We start from the raw sequence: 16,580 nt of genomic DNA, 5'->3' as shown, positions 1-16,580 counted from the left end.
GCCACCATGGTTAGGAATAGTTCACACGACATGCTAAACCATAATATTTAGCTCAAAATGCTTAATCACCGTGGCTTAGCATGTCATCTGAACAGGGTCACTAAAGAGACCTCAAAGTGGGCATCAGATGAGCTTCTCTGGGAGAATAATGCAAGAGTGAGACACTATTGCTGAGAAGGTTTTTTCTCCAGTCACTACCCACCTAATCTAAGATGGCAGAGGAGCCCAGAGGAGGGCCTTTGATGAAGATCATAATATTTGGGCAGGTTCTTTTAGAAGGTGGTTGTATCTTATTCTGAGATAACACAACTGACAAATTGTTGTATTAATTATTCTCATAATTTCTCATCTACTAGTCATAATGATTCTATGCATTCTATAGAACATGCCATCTTAGATTGTCTTCCAACCACTAGAAAGCACATCTGTGCCTGGAAATGTAGAGGCTGATTGACAGCCCTGGGTATTGCTAGTACATCCCCCACCCCCCTGCAAAACAGATTCCGCTGCTTAACCATGGCAGCATTTTGTACACAATATACAAAGGATCTCCAGGGTCCTACAACAGAAGAAATACACATGTCAGCATGGGAAGCTGAGTCATGAAAGATGCAGTTGCAATGCTCAGCATGTCTGCCCATGCATGCCACTCCCTTTTGCTTAAAAGGCACCCACCCAGTAGCAAACAAACAAACATCAGACAGAAAGGGAACATCCTATGCAGAACTTCCTCAAAATCAAAACCATGCTCCATCTCCAAATGTCACGAAAGGCAGTCTACTGTAAACCATTTTCCGTCTTGGGGAATTTATGCATTTACAAGTCACATTTTCAGACTCTTCCCCAAATTAGAAGGCAGTTCTGGTATCACTTTGGAATGGCACCATTCCCAGCAATGAAGGCTTACTTCTTACCACAGTCTTTGCATGTGTGATCGTTCTTTTCCACTAGCTGAAAACTGTTCTGGTGTATTAGTATTTCAAATCTCTTTTTGCTAGTTTTAATCCTTAACGGGTTTGTATGTTGCCATTTAATTCATATTAACTATGGATACGGTAAGCAAAGTTGTGTTAAGCTTATTAATATAGACAGCGCAAGCACTTTTAGTCCACAATCCCATATGTACTTATCTGGGAGTAAATCCCTTTGAACTCAATCAGTCTTACCTTTGAGCAGACCTGTACAAGATTGCAATGTTTTCTCCGATCAGTTTCATTTGAACTGTTTATGTCATTATTGAAGTTTCCCCAGAATGAATATGATTTTATTTATTAATTTATTTATTAATTACATTTTTATACCGCCCAATAGCCGAAGCTCTCTGGGCAGTTCACAAAAATTAAAACCACAATAAAACACCCAACAGATTAAAAACACAATTACGAAATACAGTATAAAAAGCGCAACCAGGATAAAACCACACAGCAAAGTTGATATAAGATTAAAATACAGAGTTAAAACAGTAAAATTTAAATTTAAGTTAAAATTAAGTGTTAAAATACTGAGTGAATAAAAAGGTCTTCAGCTGGCGACGAAAGCAGTACAGTGTAGGCGCCAGGCGGACCTCTCTGGGGAGCTCGTTCCACAACCGGGGTGCCACAGCGGAGAAAGCCCTCCTCCTAGTAGCCACCTGCCTCACATCCTTTGGCAGGGGCTCACGGAGAAGGGCCCCTGGAGATGATCTTAAGGTCCGGGTAGGTACATATGGGAGGAGGCGTTCCTTCAGATAACCTGGCCCCAAACCGTTTAGGGCTTTAAATGTCAATACCAGCACTTTGAATTGGGGCCGGACCTGGACTGGCAGCCAATGAAGCTGGAAAAGGACTGGCGTAATGTGATCTCGTCGGCCAGTCCCTGTTAGTAACCTTGCTGCCCTATTTTGTACCAGCTGAAGCTTCCGGACCGTTTTCAAAGGCAGCCCCACGTATAACGCATTGCAGTAATCCAAGCGAGAGGTTATCAGAGCATGGATAACTGTAGCTAGGCTATCTCTGTCCAGATAAGGGCGTAGTTGGTATATGATCCAATCCAACTGATTTCAATGGGAGAGACTGAAACATGTGCTTAATTTCCCCACCAAAATCAATGTTGCCTCAAAGAGCTTATCTTTGGCTGCATAATGGCCAATGTCATTTTTAATTAATAATTTTAGAAAACAAACATTAAAATGATACACGTAATAAGCTTGCAACGGCTAAAATTGGATACAAGCAGAACTACTTGCAAGAGCTCCATTGCTCTGCAGGTTAGTTGATGCAAGCTTTGCAATGTGCTTAGAACTTATACATAGCACCACTGAAACATGTTTGCTTTTATCATAGTTTGGGAGAGATGTTCTCTTGTGAATAATTGTCAACAGTGACTATACCCACAAAAGCTTCATCAGAGTTACATAAACAGCTTGTTTGTTAAACGGAATTAAAATGAGCTGGAATGATAAAGAAAACCCTTTAAGACATCTCTTTCCCTTGTTTTCTTCTCTGATCTTTTCATTTCTGTTGTTATTCTCTATTTAATTCACATTCAAACATCCCTTTCATGTTGTGGGTGGGGTCATCAAAAGCAGGAGCTGGGAAATCACAGCCAGCTGCTACTGATGTTGCAGTAGATGCAGCACTGCAGGACAGCCTGTTTGTGGTTGGGGATCAGGGAACTGACAAGCCGTCAGATTTGGCAGTTTCTTCTTTGCAACTGGGATTATATCTGCAGCCTCAATGTTTACAGATCTATTGTCGGCCATATCTTTTATAGGCCAGTGAAAGTTTGCCTGAAATGTATGGTGCAACCACACTAGAAAGGTCAGGTGGTTTTGACTGAAATACTAGTGGGTGAACCGAAATCAGCGAACTCTGAAAAGCAACATGTTAGCTACAAGCTGCTTCTGTGTTGGGGGTGGGGGGAGGGGAATGCTACAACTTGCAGGTAGGTCATCTTGTGTGGTGACAGTGCTATTTCACTGTGTATGCATGCGATGTACATGTGACAGCCAGTTGTGGCTTCTATTGTAAATTCTAGTAAAAGAAACACATACACTTTGTGTCACATCACAATCTATAATGTATTTGTCTGTTTTGTACTATCAAAGGCTTAGTTAAAAAGCCATGTTTTAACTTGGTGCTGAAATGAGCCAGTGCCAGCACCAGTTGGGCCTCCAACAGAGAAAGACCTCTTCCATGTCCCACCATAGTGTATGTCTCATGTTGGTGGGACAACAGATCTCAAGTCTCGGGCAGGCATATGTAGGAAGAGGTGCTCCCTTGTATCGAGGTCCCAAGACTTCTCTGTAGCAAATGTATAATATCTGAAGCAATTCAAGGCTGCTGTGGAGATTCCACATTTTGTACAAACTGCAGTTCTAAGAGCTAGTTGCCTACAGTTGATTGCAACTTGAATTCAGCAGACAACCTAGGAACCCAAAGTACAACACACTGAGCTACTAGAACCCCACACTAGCCCCGTTCAGAAGACACCTTAAACCATAGCTTTAACCATGGTGGTTAAGCCAGAAAACCAGGCTGTGTTCAGATGAGACCTTAATCCATGGATTTAACCATGGTGAATAAGGCTTTTTGCCCTTTTCATCATGGTAAAAGCCATGGTTTAAGGTGTCTTCTGAACACAACCTGGCTTTCTAGCTTAACCACCATGGTTAAAGTTGTGGTTTAAAGTGTCTTCTGAACAGGGCCACTGTGATGGCTGCCAAGAGAAAAAATGAGGAAAAAAGTGGGAGATTAATAGTTAGAATCTGCTCTGGGGACTCACCAGCATACCCTGGGACCAGCTGTAGCTCTAGTATAAAGTGTTGGTCATTACCTTTAAAGCCCTACATGGTTTGAGTCCAGGCTACCTATGGGATCATCTTCTCCCGTACAATCCGCCCCACACACTCAGGTCCTCTGGGAAGAATCTACTTCAGCCTGCCAAAATTAGGCTGACAAGTATTACCCAGAGGACCTTCTTTTCTGCTGCTCCCAGACTGTGGAATGGCCTGCTGGAGGAGACTCGCCAACTTAATAGTCTTTTAGCATTTAAGAAAGCTATAAAGACTGATCTTTTCTAGCAGGCCTATCCAGTGGGTTTTTAGGATGTTTTAATAATGTATATTGTGTTTTTAATTCAGTTTTATGTATTTTATACTTATTGTTGTTCCCTGCCTCGATCCAAACAGAGAAGCAGGTAAGAAATATTTATTATTATTATTATTATTATTATTATTATTATTATTTATACAATGAGCGTATAAATGGTTTTGATGAGGGCAAATACACAGAAACATAATCCAGATAAAACAGAAGAACTGTCTGTTGGGAAGACAGCCTATTTAGATGGAGCTTTGCAAGCCATTCTGAACAGGTTGCACAACTCTTAAAGAATCAAGAGTTTTGATTCGTTGGTGTTCTTCTGCAGGTGCAGGAAGGCTTAATAATCAGGAGTGCCTTTTAACAGCTTAGGCTGGTATGTCAGCTGTGACGTCATCCAGATTGCGCAAACCGGGCCTCTGTTACTCATGCACTGATTAGATTCAGTCTAGACTAGTCATGCTCTACTTAGAGCTGCCTTTAAAGACAGTTGGAAACTCCAATTGGTACAAAACACATCTGACATGATACTAGGTGAACCATTCATATTACACCAATCCTTTATCACTTGCATTGGTTTGGATTTCCGAATCTGAGGCCCAAGGCTTGCACAGCCCTAAATTTCCAGATTAAAGTTAAGATGCTGGTTTTGACTGTAAAGACCTAAATAGTTTAAGAACAAGTTGTCTGTTGGACAACTTATACCAGGGATGTGGCTCTCCAGATATTTTGGCCTACACATCCCATCAGCCACAGCAAAAATATCTGGAGGATCACAAATTACTAACCCTTGACCTAGACCAAGGGTGCAGATCCTCAGGCCTAGGAACCAAATTTGCCAGGTGCCCACAAACCAGTTTGTGAGGACATTGCCCCAAAAGACAGGCCCTCTGTTCAGATAACACATTTCTCAATGGTGGTTTTAGAACTCCACGATGGGAGTTTTTACACCACCGTTGAGAAAACTCCACGCAATGGTGGCGTGTTTTTTTTAAAATACTCCACGCAGAATATCCACGTTGTGCAGAGGTGAGTTCCTGCACAACCGCTGTGTTGCGTGGTGGGCTCCATGGAGTTTTCCGTTGCATTGAGTTGACTTTTCCCACTGGCTACAGTGTTCCCTGGCAAGAGTGGTGAAAGGAGCGAGTGCCGCTCTAGGAGAGCAGCTGGGATTAGTTTTTTGCAGCAGTGGCTGATGGGATACCATCAAGAGGACCAGAGCAGGAGAGAGGGTGGAGGAACTGCCAATCAAACATTGTGCTGGATTTTATTCAACTCCATGGTAGCTGACAGTCACACAACTGTGGAATTAGAACATGTTGTGTGGGGAGTACCCCTTAGGAACACAACCTTTGAGTTGAATTTCCACACTGCGTTGACTAATGTGTTGTCTGAACTGAGCCAGGATATACAATATTTATTTATTTATTTATTACATTTTTATACCGCCCAATAGCTGAAGCTCTCTGGGTGGTTCACAAAAATTAAAACCATGAAGAGCATAAAAGCAACCAACAATTTAAAAACACGAATACAAAATACAATATAAAAAGCACAACCAGGATTAAAACCACACAGCAAAAATTGATATAGGTTAAAATACGGAACTAAAACAGCAAAGTTTAAATTTAAGTTAAATCAAGTGTTAAAATACCGAGAAAATAAAAAGGTCTTCAGCTGGCGATGAAAGGAGTACACTGCACGCGCCAAGCGAACCTCTCTGGGGAGCTCATTCCACAGCTAGGGTGCCACAGCAGAGAAAGCCCTCCTCCTAGTAGCCACAATAACATTTTTTAAAAAAGACTGTAAAGCAGGAGTGAGCAACATGCAGCCCATTGGCCCTGATCACCCCCTTTTTTTTTCTTTTAAAAAAGGGGGTGGGACATAAAAAGTTGCAGTTTACAGCCAAAAACCAACAGAGGCTTAGAATGGAAAAGTTAGCTTGAAAGGCTAAAATAGTATATTCTGAAGCTCCATAGTGGCTACAAAGGCTTTAAATGATACATTTAGTTTATTTCAGCTATGGGGTGGTATAGAGGTTCAGCTATGGTATGGTACGGAAATGTAATAAATAAATAAATAACAACAACAACAACATCTTCCCTTTCCCCCTTTTTGTGATACAGGAGCAGCGGTGGGGGAAGAGTGGCCCAAGTGGGTAATCAGCCCCTGTACTCCCCAAAGTTGCCCACCCCTGCTATAAAGGATCTAAGGAAAAATCAAGTACCCTTTTCCTTGAGTTATTCCTGTGCTCACTTGGGAAGCCAACCATGTAGATTGTATATCTTGCGTTGTTTCCTCACCGGGCCATGCAAACTATGGATGAGTGAAAGACTAGCCCAAAATGAAGACCTATTTGGACTTTGGACATCATACACACTGCAGCTTATTAAAATGTCACTGCTTAATGAGAAAAAATGATTTGTCAAAATCAGATCGCTGCTTTAACATTAGTTATTTTTAAAAAAACATATTTTTATAGCCAGTCTCTGGGTAGCACTTGAAACCACCACCAGCTTTCAACCAAAGCCAGACATTATTTTATTGATTTGTGTGTTTGAGATATAGCCCCCTGTCTTGTTTTTGGCTACATGAATGATCAGAAGAATTGGTGCCTTTCATATCTACAGATCAGATATTAAAAACCTTGTTATTACTCTATTTTATTTTGAAGTCTGCATTACTTGTTTTTGAGAAGTAGCTAGGCTACCATTGTAATTGAAAATTTAAAGTATCAAATAGACCAAAAGGCATTTGTCATGATTAAGCTACCACAAACTCTGCACCCTGTTTAAGGGGACAGGGTGGGGTGGGGGAGAGATTTTGGAACAGGAAACATTCCATAATTGCCCTTGTTATGAAATTATTCCTTAAAGTAGAAAAGTATTCACATGAAATTATGACTATGCACAAGCCAATTCAAAAAAACTCTTGGTAGAAGCCTGCACCTAGGTCTTCTTTAAAGGCTACAACTTTGAAAATGTTTGCTTTCTGGATGTGGGCCATCAAAATGTTCAAAAAACAAAACAAAACTTGAACATACCGATCAAAAGGCCTTAATAAAAATAAAATCCTTAAATATTACGTACTCTTTTTCTCATTACGATCCATCCTTCCTGCTATTTTTTCTCTTTCCCAATTTCTCGAATATTTGTTATTGTTTTCCAGCTAAAGCCGTTTCTTTCCTTGTTCAGTTTTCCTTGTTGAACAGCAACCTTTAACTCATTGAAGGAAGCATTGGATCTTAATGAGGAAAACATCTGAAATATTTCAGGCTTTTTTACCTCTACTTATAAAGCGGAAAGTATGTGTGTTACTTATGTCCGGAAATGTTTACCCACTTCCACATATGGTACTGCCTTATAACTGTTCACCCAGACAGGGCTTTGTGTACATGGATCAGAAAAAAATCTAAAACCATGAATTTGGGGTGGGTGGGTTATGTATTTTTAAAGAATTTAATAAAAACCTAGGTTTATGCCTAAACTCCCAGCATGCCTTGGGTGGGCGACCAGATTTACTGGCCTTTGGCGGCCATTGTGATTCCTAAAGTAAGTCAACCCAATTCCACATAAAAGGAAATAACCCACATAAATGAGCTGCATCCATTTGTGGTGCCTCTTCCCACCTGCCATGTGAGATTTAAAATCATAACTAGATACAACAGTGTGTCTTTGAGAGGCCGAACTCTGGACATGCTCAAAGACACCCCATCGCTGTTTTCTCAGAAACTATGGGAAGCACACACACAACCTTCACCCTTAAGAGGGAGGGAGGAAAGGGAAGCATTCTGCACATGCCCAGAAACAAACTTGACAAAGGGAGGCAAGTGCCCGGCCTAGTCCCGGCCCTTCAGTACAGGTTCCTAAAGGACCACTTCGCGGGTGAAAAGTGCTGGCTGAGGCAGTCCCAGCAGGACTTGGCTAGAGTTGTGGGCATCCACTAAGAGCTGAGGACATGAGCCCCTGAGGGCTGCCAAAGGCATGCTGGGAGGTGTAGTACTAGCATGTCACTTTCTGTTAGTCCTTATTCAGCCCCCACTTTCCTGACCTCTCGCTGTCTTTGTTCTCCTTCTAACTGACGTTCTCCAACGGCCACTAACCCCGCCCACCATTCCACTCTAGCCTCAGCTATCAGTCGTTCCTCCATTTGCTCTTCTGTTTCAATAGTAAAGTCCGGCTTTTACATAAAAATCATAAACTTTATTCAGTAATTCTTGCATCTGTCTTGGAATGTTGTGGTTTAGTTATAACAGAGAAAAAACAAACTCACAGCATAAAAAGCTCATCAAGTTAAAAGGCCTTGGATTTTTTTTTAAAAAAAAAAAATCACCTGGCATTTAAAAGCCATTAATGCAATCACTAGCCAATCCTGCATGGGAAAAAGAAATCCTTAAGCAGAGTGCTACAACTAAGAAGGCCCGCTCTCCCACCACACTTCAGTTGTGTTTGAAGGTTAACATGTTAGTCAGGGAGCTAGGCTTGCAACTACAACTCCCAGCATGCCTTGGGCGGGAGGGAAGACTCATCAGGCTTTGCCAGCCATCATCTGGAAGTAGCTCACCATCCTGGGCCTGAAGGGAGAGTGCCTGGGCTGGCTAGAGCAGAAGGGAAGGAGGTCGCAGGTTCTGGCCTGTCACCAACGGCAACGACCAAGCTACCTGTCAGTCAGTCAGCTCCCTCAGAGAGAGAAAGAGAGAGGGGGTGGGGGAAGAAACTAATTTAATTTGTTTGAAAGTTACTTCAAAGGCCTAGGACTGGCCTACCTTGTAGGGTTGTCGTGAGGGTGAGGAAAGAAAAGAAGAAATGAATTTAATTTGTTTAAAGGTTAACTCACAGGCTTAGCACCGGCCTGCTACTTTAAAATGATTACCTCACAGACATGTATCTTAGGGGGCCCAAGCAACAGTGGGTAGAACCTTTAAATTTGGCATGCTGATAGGTCTGGCTGTACAATGTACCAGAAAAATCTAAAAACATTAAATTTTGGATTTTAAGTATTTTTAAGGAATCTAATAAAAAACCGAGGCTTAAGCCTACAACTCCCAGCATGACTTGGATGGAACTCCCATGAGTCTTCTCTTGCCACCAAATTATGACTCACGGTCATGACCAGTACATCTAATAAAAAACCGAGGCTTAAGCCTACAACTCCCAGCATGACTTGGATGGAACTCCCATAAGTCTTCTCTTGCCACCAAATTATGACTCACGGTCATGACCAGTACAAATTGCTATTATTCCTTCAGGACATTCTATAAATAAAATTTCTTCAGCAGGATATATTGAAAATTGCCTTATCGTCTATGTGACTCCATAGCAGTGGCATGTTATAAACACTATTCATGGACCTGAGTAATGCAGAGCATATCAGCTAGTGTATGTATAAAGGACTTTTAATTTCCATTTTCTTCAATTATGATGCTACATGTGACACATCCAAAAATGAAAAGAGAACAAAAGTTGCTGCTTGAGCAAAGAATCCATGTTTATTTGAATTGCTATAATCATAACTTTTGAATTTAAACAAATGTTCAGTTCTGAGTTGTAGAAATAGCTATGGAATCTATCCTGTTTCTCCCTTTTACCTCCTTTCTCTTTAAACAGGGTGCAAATGGCATTGGCCTTGAAAATCAACAACAAACAATCCTTGTTCTTTATGGGTAGGATCCAATTGTACGCCACCACCTGCACTAATGATGATGTACTAGTGTAAGTCTATATGAACAACAGAAGTAGCGTTGGCTAGAGCAATAGAAAAAAGCAGCAATTTGCTGCCAAAATTCAGCATCAGTACCAAATTTTGGCGGCAAATCACCATCCCCCCCATTGTCCTAGCAAATGCTAGTTACATTGCGCAAGTTCTGGTTTATGATAGTGCAAGTTCTGGTTTATGATACTGCAACATAAATCATCCCCTATGACTGATGGATCTTTATCAATCTGATAGCTTTCCAGTGATAATGGTAGCACAGATACCTTTCAGTGTTGAATATGTCTGTGATGTGATTGGCTGAAATTGTATCTAGACCATTAAAAATTCCACATATGTTTCTAAAATGTCTGTAAAGTATTTTTTTCTCCCTGCTTCTGAGGACTAACATTCAGTGCTATGTAATTGCTAGTCCCACTATCAATGGATGCTCATAGTGTGCCATTCCTTTAAACCTATCCAGTCTTTTAAAAGCTACCTCCCTTCCATGTGTTATCTACCATTACAGTATTTTTCACCATTTTCCAACTCCTGTTCCTTTGCATTTGTATTTACTTGTCCTATATTTTTCACTACTCCCTAAAAAACTATCTTCCAGCCTTCCTTAACTGACAGACCATAACTTTCACTTGCCATGCCTTTCTTTTTCAGAAACTTTCATCATCTTTCATTCCCTATCTGAAGCAGACCCAAGAAACCACAACTGCAGCTGTAATGACCTCAGACTTTTTGCTTAGATTGAATTCTTACTGTACTCTAATTCATTACATCCAGATGATTTCCTCTGAACTGGGATTTTAAACTTGCCTGCTGTGGAAACCTGACTACAACTGTGATGCTCTGTAGTATCAGGAATTATTACCATCATATTAAGAGATTCCCACCCACCCCCACCCCCATCCACCCACCCACATATTGATAAATTTCCATACTGCAATAGACGTGCTGAATGAGATGCCCTTTAGCCATATCAACAATAGTGGTTGGCCCACTGATTTCTCAGACTGGGAAGAAGTGAACATCCACCAAGCACTCCCAGTCAGCTCCTCCCATTGCCAACTCTTCCAGCTGACGTTTATTTATGGCATTTATATGCTACTCCATAACCATGTTCTCAAAGTGTCATTCAACAAGAATAAAAGCAAAATACAAATGCACACAATAAATCAGGTCAACAATAAAATACATAAAAACAGCATAAAACAAGTGGCAAAGATAGACCTTTTTAGACCTACAGCATATAAAAATGCCTGCAGAATAAGGTCTTCACCTGACTCCAAAACATGATCAAGGTAGGCGCCAGATCGGCCTCTCTGGAAAGTGCATAGCTGGGGGGCTACCACTGAAAAGGCCTTTTCCCCAGTAACCACCCACAATACCGCACCTAGTGTGCACACCCAAAGAAGGGCCTCAGAAGAAGATATTACAGTCTAGGCAGGAATATGTGTAGCCAGGAAACCCTTCAGGTACCCAGGTCCCAAGCCATGAAGTGCTTTAAAACCTAAGGCTTTAGAATTGGGACCAGAAATTGACAAGTAAGAATCCAAAGGGAAATATGTACCATAGATGTGGGGTTATGTTAAGTTTCAGGTCAAACTTATTACTTAGAACCTCACTACTTTAGACCTTTTGAGAAACTGCAAAAATATCATCATATAAAAATAAAGTAGCATAAAGAAAGGGTATTCAAATAGTTGATAAAATATTGATTGAAAACCATCAACGGGCAAAAAATAGAATTCTATTTAAAACAGCAGACAGAAGCCCATTTTCTTCTATAATTAATGCTTTGGAAGACATAATCTCATCTCCATATTCAAGTTTATATACCTCTTCTGTATAAGGACTCTGACCTTTGCCATTTCTTGACATTCCCAAGTCTCCTGTTAATGGATCAGGAGAAGTATCCAGATAAATTAGGATACATCTTTCAACAATTCAATGTGCCAAGTTATTGGAGAGAGGGGAGAGATACGGCCAAATCTATGAGAAGTGGCATCATTGCTTCCACACTGCCTCCAATAAAGTTTGAAGGAAGGAGATCAATTCAGTAGGGACAGCAACATGGCTGCAATCCATGCCCCACGGTTAGTGCAATTCTAGTTTGGGAAGTAATGATTTCACCAGCTCTGCCCATGTAATTTGGCTCCTTCAAACACTTCCAGGAGTAGTGCTGGAACAGCCATGCTGCAGCAACTCCCACACAACCTATAAATTGTCTATCAGAAAGGATCTAGATTATATCCATTGTACTAGAGGATTCAACATCTCGATGACACCTGAATTTAGCATTTGAATGAAAGGCATTCTGGACCTTAAACTATGGCAATGGAGGAGATCTGGGTTCAAATCACCACTTGGCTATTTCTTCCTAGATAGTTTTGTGCAATCTGATATCTCCTAGCCAAATGGGGACAATAATACCCTACAGCACGTGGCTATTATCCTATATTGCAAGGCCACAGCTTGAGGGCTGGGGAAGTCTCCTGTCCAAAGTCCTGGAGAGCTACTGCCAGTCAGTGCTGATAATACTGAGCTAACTGGATCAATGTTCGGACTGTATAAGGCAGAAGTGTTTACATGTTTAGATGCACTTAAGGTGAAAAAGGAGTTGAAAATGGTTTGAGACAGAATTCATATCCCAAAGGCAGCTTACACACGTATTTCTTTTTGTCTAACTTATTGCTTCTGATCAAATAGGTTTCGCAGGGTTTTGAAATGATACGAAACCCTGCAAAACTGTTTACCAGAGGCAGTAGAGGGATGTCTGTGCATACTACAAGCAGCAGCCTATTCAAACAGTTGGAATTACCTGGAAAAAAAATTGTCTATCCCTAACTGGGGGGGGGGGGCAGGGGGGGAATAATTTGCAGTTGCAAAGCCAATTGAGACTACAAAGCTTTCCTGGAATGTACTGCATACCAACTGAAATATACTGTAGCCATAATCTAATACCTTGTTAAGCCTTTAAAGAAAGTTTCCTGTGAGACATACGTGCCGCTTGCCATTTTTTTCTAACCACACCAAGGACGAGATTATAAAGCATGGGAGGGGTATCTGTCCATCGTTCTTACAAGAAAAATATTATGCCCAGAGTAATTGCAGGCTGTGCTTATTTGGCCCTTCATAAAAGGAGATATTAGCTGAGCAAGGGATAAATAAATAAGAAGCATAATTGTTCTACGGTGTACATATGTACATACATATGTTATATCTATTCCAAAATCTTAGCCACACCTCATATATCTCACGCAGTGCAAGAAGACCTCCTTATGTTTGGAAAATGCATACTCAGGTACCTGATTCCCCGTCCCCGTCCCCGCCACGCACACACTGAACACACAATGATGACTTCAAGTATTTCCGAATGCAATACTGGGATTTTTTTCCTGATGATTCCAAAACATGTTAGGAACTGTGCACTCCGACACACCCATTTCCAAATCTTTAGAACTGCAAGCATTATCTAATTTAGTTCTTGATGTTCAAATAATTATAAGAGCACTGAGGAGGCAATGACTATGAAAAAGTGTTTTGTTAGTCTCACAGGATCTGGTTTGGGGGGAGAGGGGGGAAATAAGGCTGAAAGGATAATAGATTCCCTTCAAAGCAGCTCAAGCCAATTTCTATTAACAATGAGTCTCTGTTAAAGTTATTTCTCCACAAGTACTCGCGGTTCTGTATCACATCAAACTTTAAGAGCATTTTGTCATTTTGTGCATGTGATTTTCTTAAACTCATGAACCACTTTCATTCCCAAACAAGCATTTGATTTCATTATTCATGGACAGACTTCGGAAAGCTATCATGGGGGACAGAGAGTTCCCCATTCCAGCCAGACTGGCTTAACGTTTCCATCGAAATCTCACCACTCTGCTCAAATACAGTATTTAAAGCCAGCGAGCCCTGTTCACTTTTTGCCCTGAAATTCTCACATTTTTATTCCCATTATGGAGAAGCAGGTATGGCTTGCTTCTGCATCTCTTATGTACATAAATGCTTCTCATTCACCATATGTGAACACAAGAATACAGCTATTATAAGTCTGAAGGAGTCCACCCCCCACCGTCCGAACAGTATGCTTCACAAAATAAAGGGAACAAAAATAAACGCATAACTGTGGTTTCCACTGCTGAATATGGACCAGATGTGCTGAAGCTCTGTCATGCTCCAGTACATTCTGTTAACTTTAATTGTCAATGTTCCACCTTTGGTTTCTCTAGTTTCTCTATAGGTTAGAGAAATACAGTACAGAATTGATATACTATAGTTCTCTAGTCTATACACACAGCTTGTAAAAATGCACAGGTTGCATGCAGTTCAGCGTCAATGCCCATAAAGAAATAAACAGTAAAATAGCAATGAAATGAATTATTGGAGTGATTTAAGGAGCTGGCAAGCTGGGGGAACTTTTGTTATCTGAAACATTATTAAGCTAATCAGGTAGCATCAGACATTTCATTCATAAGTCACTTACCTATCTGCGCTAAACAAAGCTGCAACAAGTAAAATCCAACAGCTGCACACAGCCAGAACTTAGCCATTGTTTCCTCTTCGAGTTAATGTGCAAAAGGCAAGGAGTTCCTCTCCCGGTCTACACAAAGGAGGGGCAAGGGTGGGGGGAAAGGTCCCAGGTCTCGTTAAGTCTGCACAGAAAGCCAGCCAGCGTCTGAAGTTTGCTGCAGTTTTTATTCTAATTCAAAGTAACTGAAGGAGTGACATAACAGGGAGGGGAGCAAAATCAAAAGTCACACCCATTCGAAACAAAAGTGACTAGGCAAAAAGGGGAGGAGAGAAGGCTACTACTTATGAGTAAGCACAGTTACCGGCAGCATTTTTATGTAGGCTCCAAATGTCTTTTACTCATCACAATGAAGTCAGAGGTCTGATTGAAGCAGTTGTGCCAGAACTGTGTGCAACTCTTCATTTTAGGAGAGGGGGGGCGGGAGCTGCCTCTGGACCACATGGCTCTCCCAAAGTCTATCCAAACGCCTAGTATTATTGATTTTTAGAAAAGAATTTTCATATCTATTTTCCCCCTTGTGAATTCACTGCATGAGGCAGAGAGTGCAAACAAAGGATGGCAGGTCTCTGTGGCTCTGCCAATGCCCTTCTCCTGATCCGGCTACTTCTGCAGCAGACATCATAAACCAATTTATGTCTCTATTCTGTAACAAAGAAATCTGAGAATTCCCCAATATTCTGCTTCCCATGTGAAAAAGCACACAAGCTTTGGGTGTTTGGGTGCTTTTTCACATGGGAAGCAGTTATTATTATTATTATTATTATTATTATTATTATTATTATTATTATTATTATTACATTTATACCCCGCCTTTTTTCCTCCAATGAACCCAAGGCGGAGTACATCCTCATCCTCCTCTCCATTTTATTCTCACAACAACCACCCTGTGAGGTAGGTTGGGCTGAGAGTTTGTGACTGGCCCAAAGTCACCCAGTGGGTTTCCAGGGCTGAGTGGGAACTAGAACCTGGATCTCCAAACACTTTAGCCACTATACCACACTGGCTCTGATATTGGGGATTTCTCAGATTTCTTTGTTATCAGTTCTGCAGAACTGTTTGCCTGTTCCATAGAAATGCGGAAGGAAGTATTTCTTTGTAATTTCTCCTGTTGTGATTTTAGGCTAAAATCAAAAGTAGAAGTCTGTACATAAAACCCATGGTGAAATGTGCTTGCTGCAGGTCACATATTTTGGGTCAGGAGGATATCTGCCATTACATGCTTGAGATGTTACACCTGAAGTCACTCATGCTTCCTGTAACCCCCACATTTATGGAATGACTGAAGCTATCCTCAAGCTGACAATTGAGGGCCCCCCCCCCAAAAAAAACCCAAAACAACTAGTCAGAATTACAGGACTCCTTTGATTACTATTACAACAGGCTGAGAACAATTAGGGGTTGGCTGCGTTCATTCTCAAAATCAATTGGAGATTCCAGGTGAGTTCAGGGCCAAAGTAAATTCAGGCTGTGCTCAAGGTCAGAGGCTTTCTTCATAGCACCGGGCTGGCACCACCTCCCTTCTCAACCCTGCGCTTTCCCTCTCCCGGGCGGATAATCCCGGCGCCGAGAAGGGAGTGTGGGGTTTCTGGGCAGTCATCTGGGTCCCAGAGCCATGGTCTGATCCTATTCAGATCCTCCAATAGGTATTATGATGATGATGATGATGTGGGGGGAAATCCTGAATCAGGATCTCCCATGTCTTGTCTAGTTGCTATGAGGGACCTCTTCATTCCCAATGGACCTCCATGACCTTTTACACTGACTGAGCATGCTTTCTTAATAAATTTCAATAAAAACATAAATGCATATTTGACCAATGGCCCTTGATTAAAGATAAACTTATGAAAATGGAATGAAAAAGATAAGAACATATCAATGTCTTATCACTTTTAGCTTTCTAGTATCAGCAAAATTCACCATTTTCTGTCTTCTGATGAAGCCAGCCTACTGCCTCTTTTTGTCATTATGATCATATTCATTCTCTTACATTTATTAAGTGCTCCATCTTTCATATACTAATTAAGTGTCTATTGATTTTCAAATCTACTGTATTCCTTTCCTAACTGTCTTTTAAAAACCTTCGTTTCTCTTCCTTTCTCTGTTTCTGTCCCTTTTTTCTTTTGCTCTCTACTCTTCTGTCAAGCCAAAATTATATCCTCCATTCTCTGACCACATCCTTTCTCTCTTCCTGATTCTACAATTGGAACTGATCATTCATCTGGCTTCTTTAAATACTGACTTTAAACATTTGTTAAAAACAAACC

The 16,580-nt window shown here is 41.1% G+C and overlaps 1 protein-coding gene across 1 annotated transcript in view; it reads right to left on the bottom strand.

Annotated features, from left to right (window-relative positions):
- The window catches only part of CD44 (CD44 molecule (IN blood group)), a 100,616-nt gene extending 86,127 nt beyond the window's left edge, over positions 1-14,489 (bottom strand). Inside the window, 1 exon segment of the mRNA XM_063118427.1 lies at positions 14,269-14,489. Within this exon segment, the coding sequence (XP_062974497.1) occupies positions 14,269-14,335 (67 nt within the window). The 5' untranslated portion in view covers positions 14,336-14,489.
- Between the last annotated feature and the right edge of the window lie 2,091 nt (positions 14,490-16,580).

This window comes from Elgaria multicarinata, chromosome 2 (assembly GCF_023053635.1).
Source record: "Elgaria multicarinata webbii isolate HBS135686 ecotype San Diego chromosome 2, rElgMul1.1.pri, whole genome shotgun sequence".
In the NCBI taxonomy this organism is placed as follows: domain Eukaryota; kingdom Metazoa; phylum Chordata; class Lepidosauria; order Squamata; family Anguidae; genus Elgaria; species Elgaria multicarinata.
Note: the sequence above shows the minus strand (reverse complement) of the source record. Positions and strands in the feature narration are given on the sequence as shown.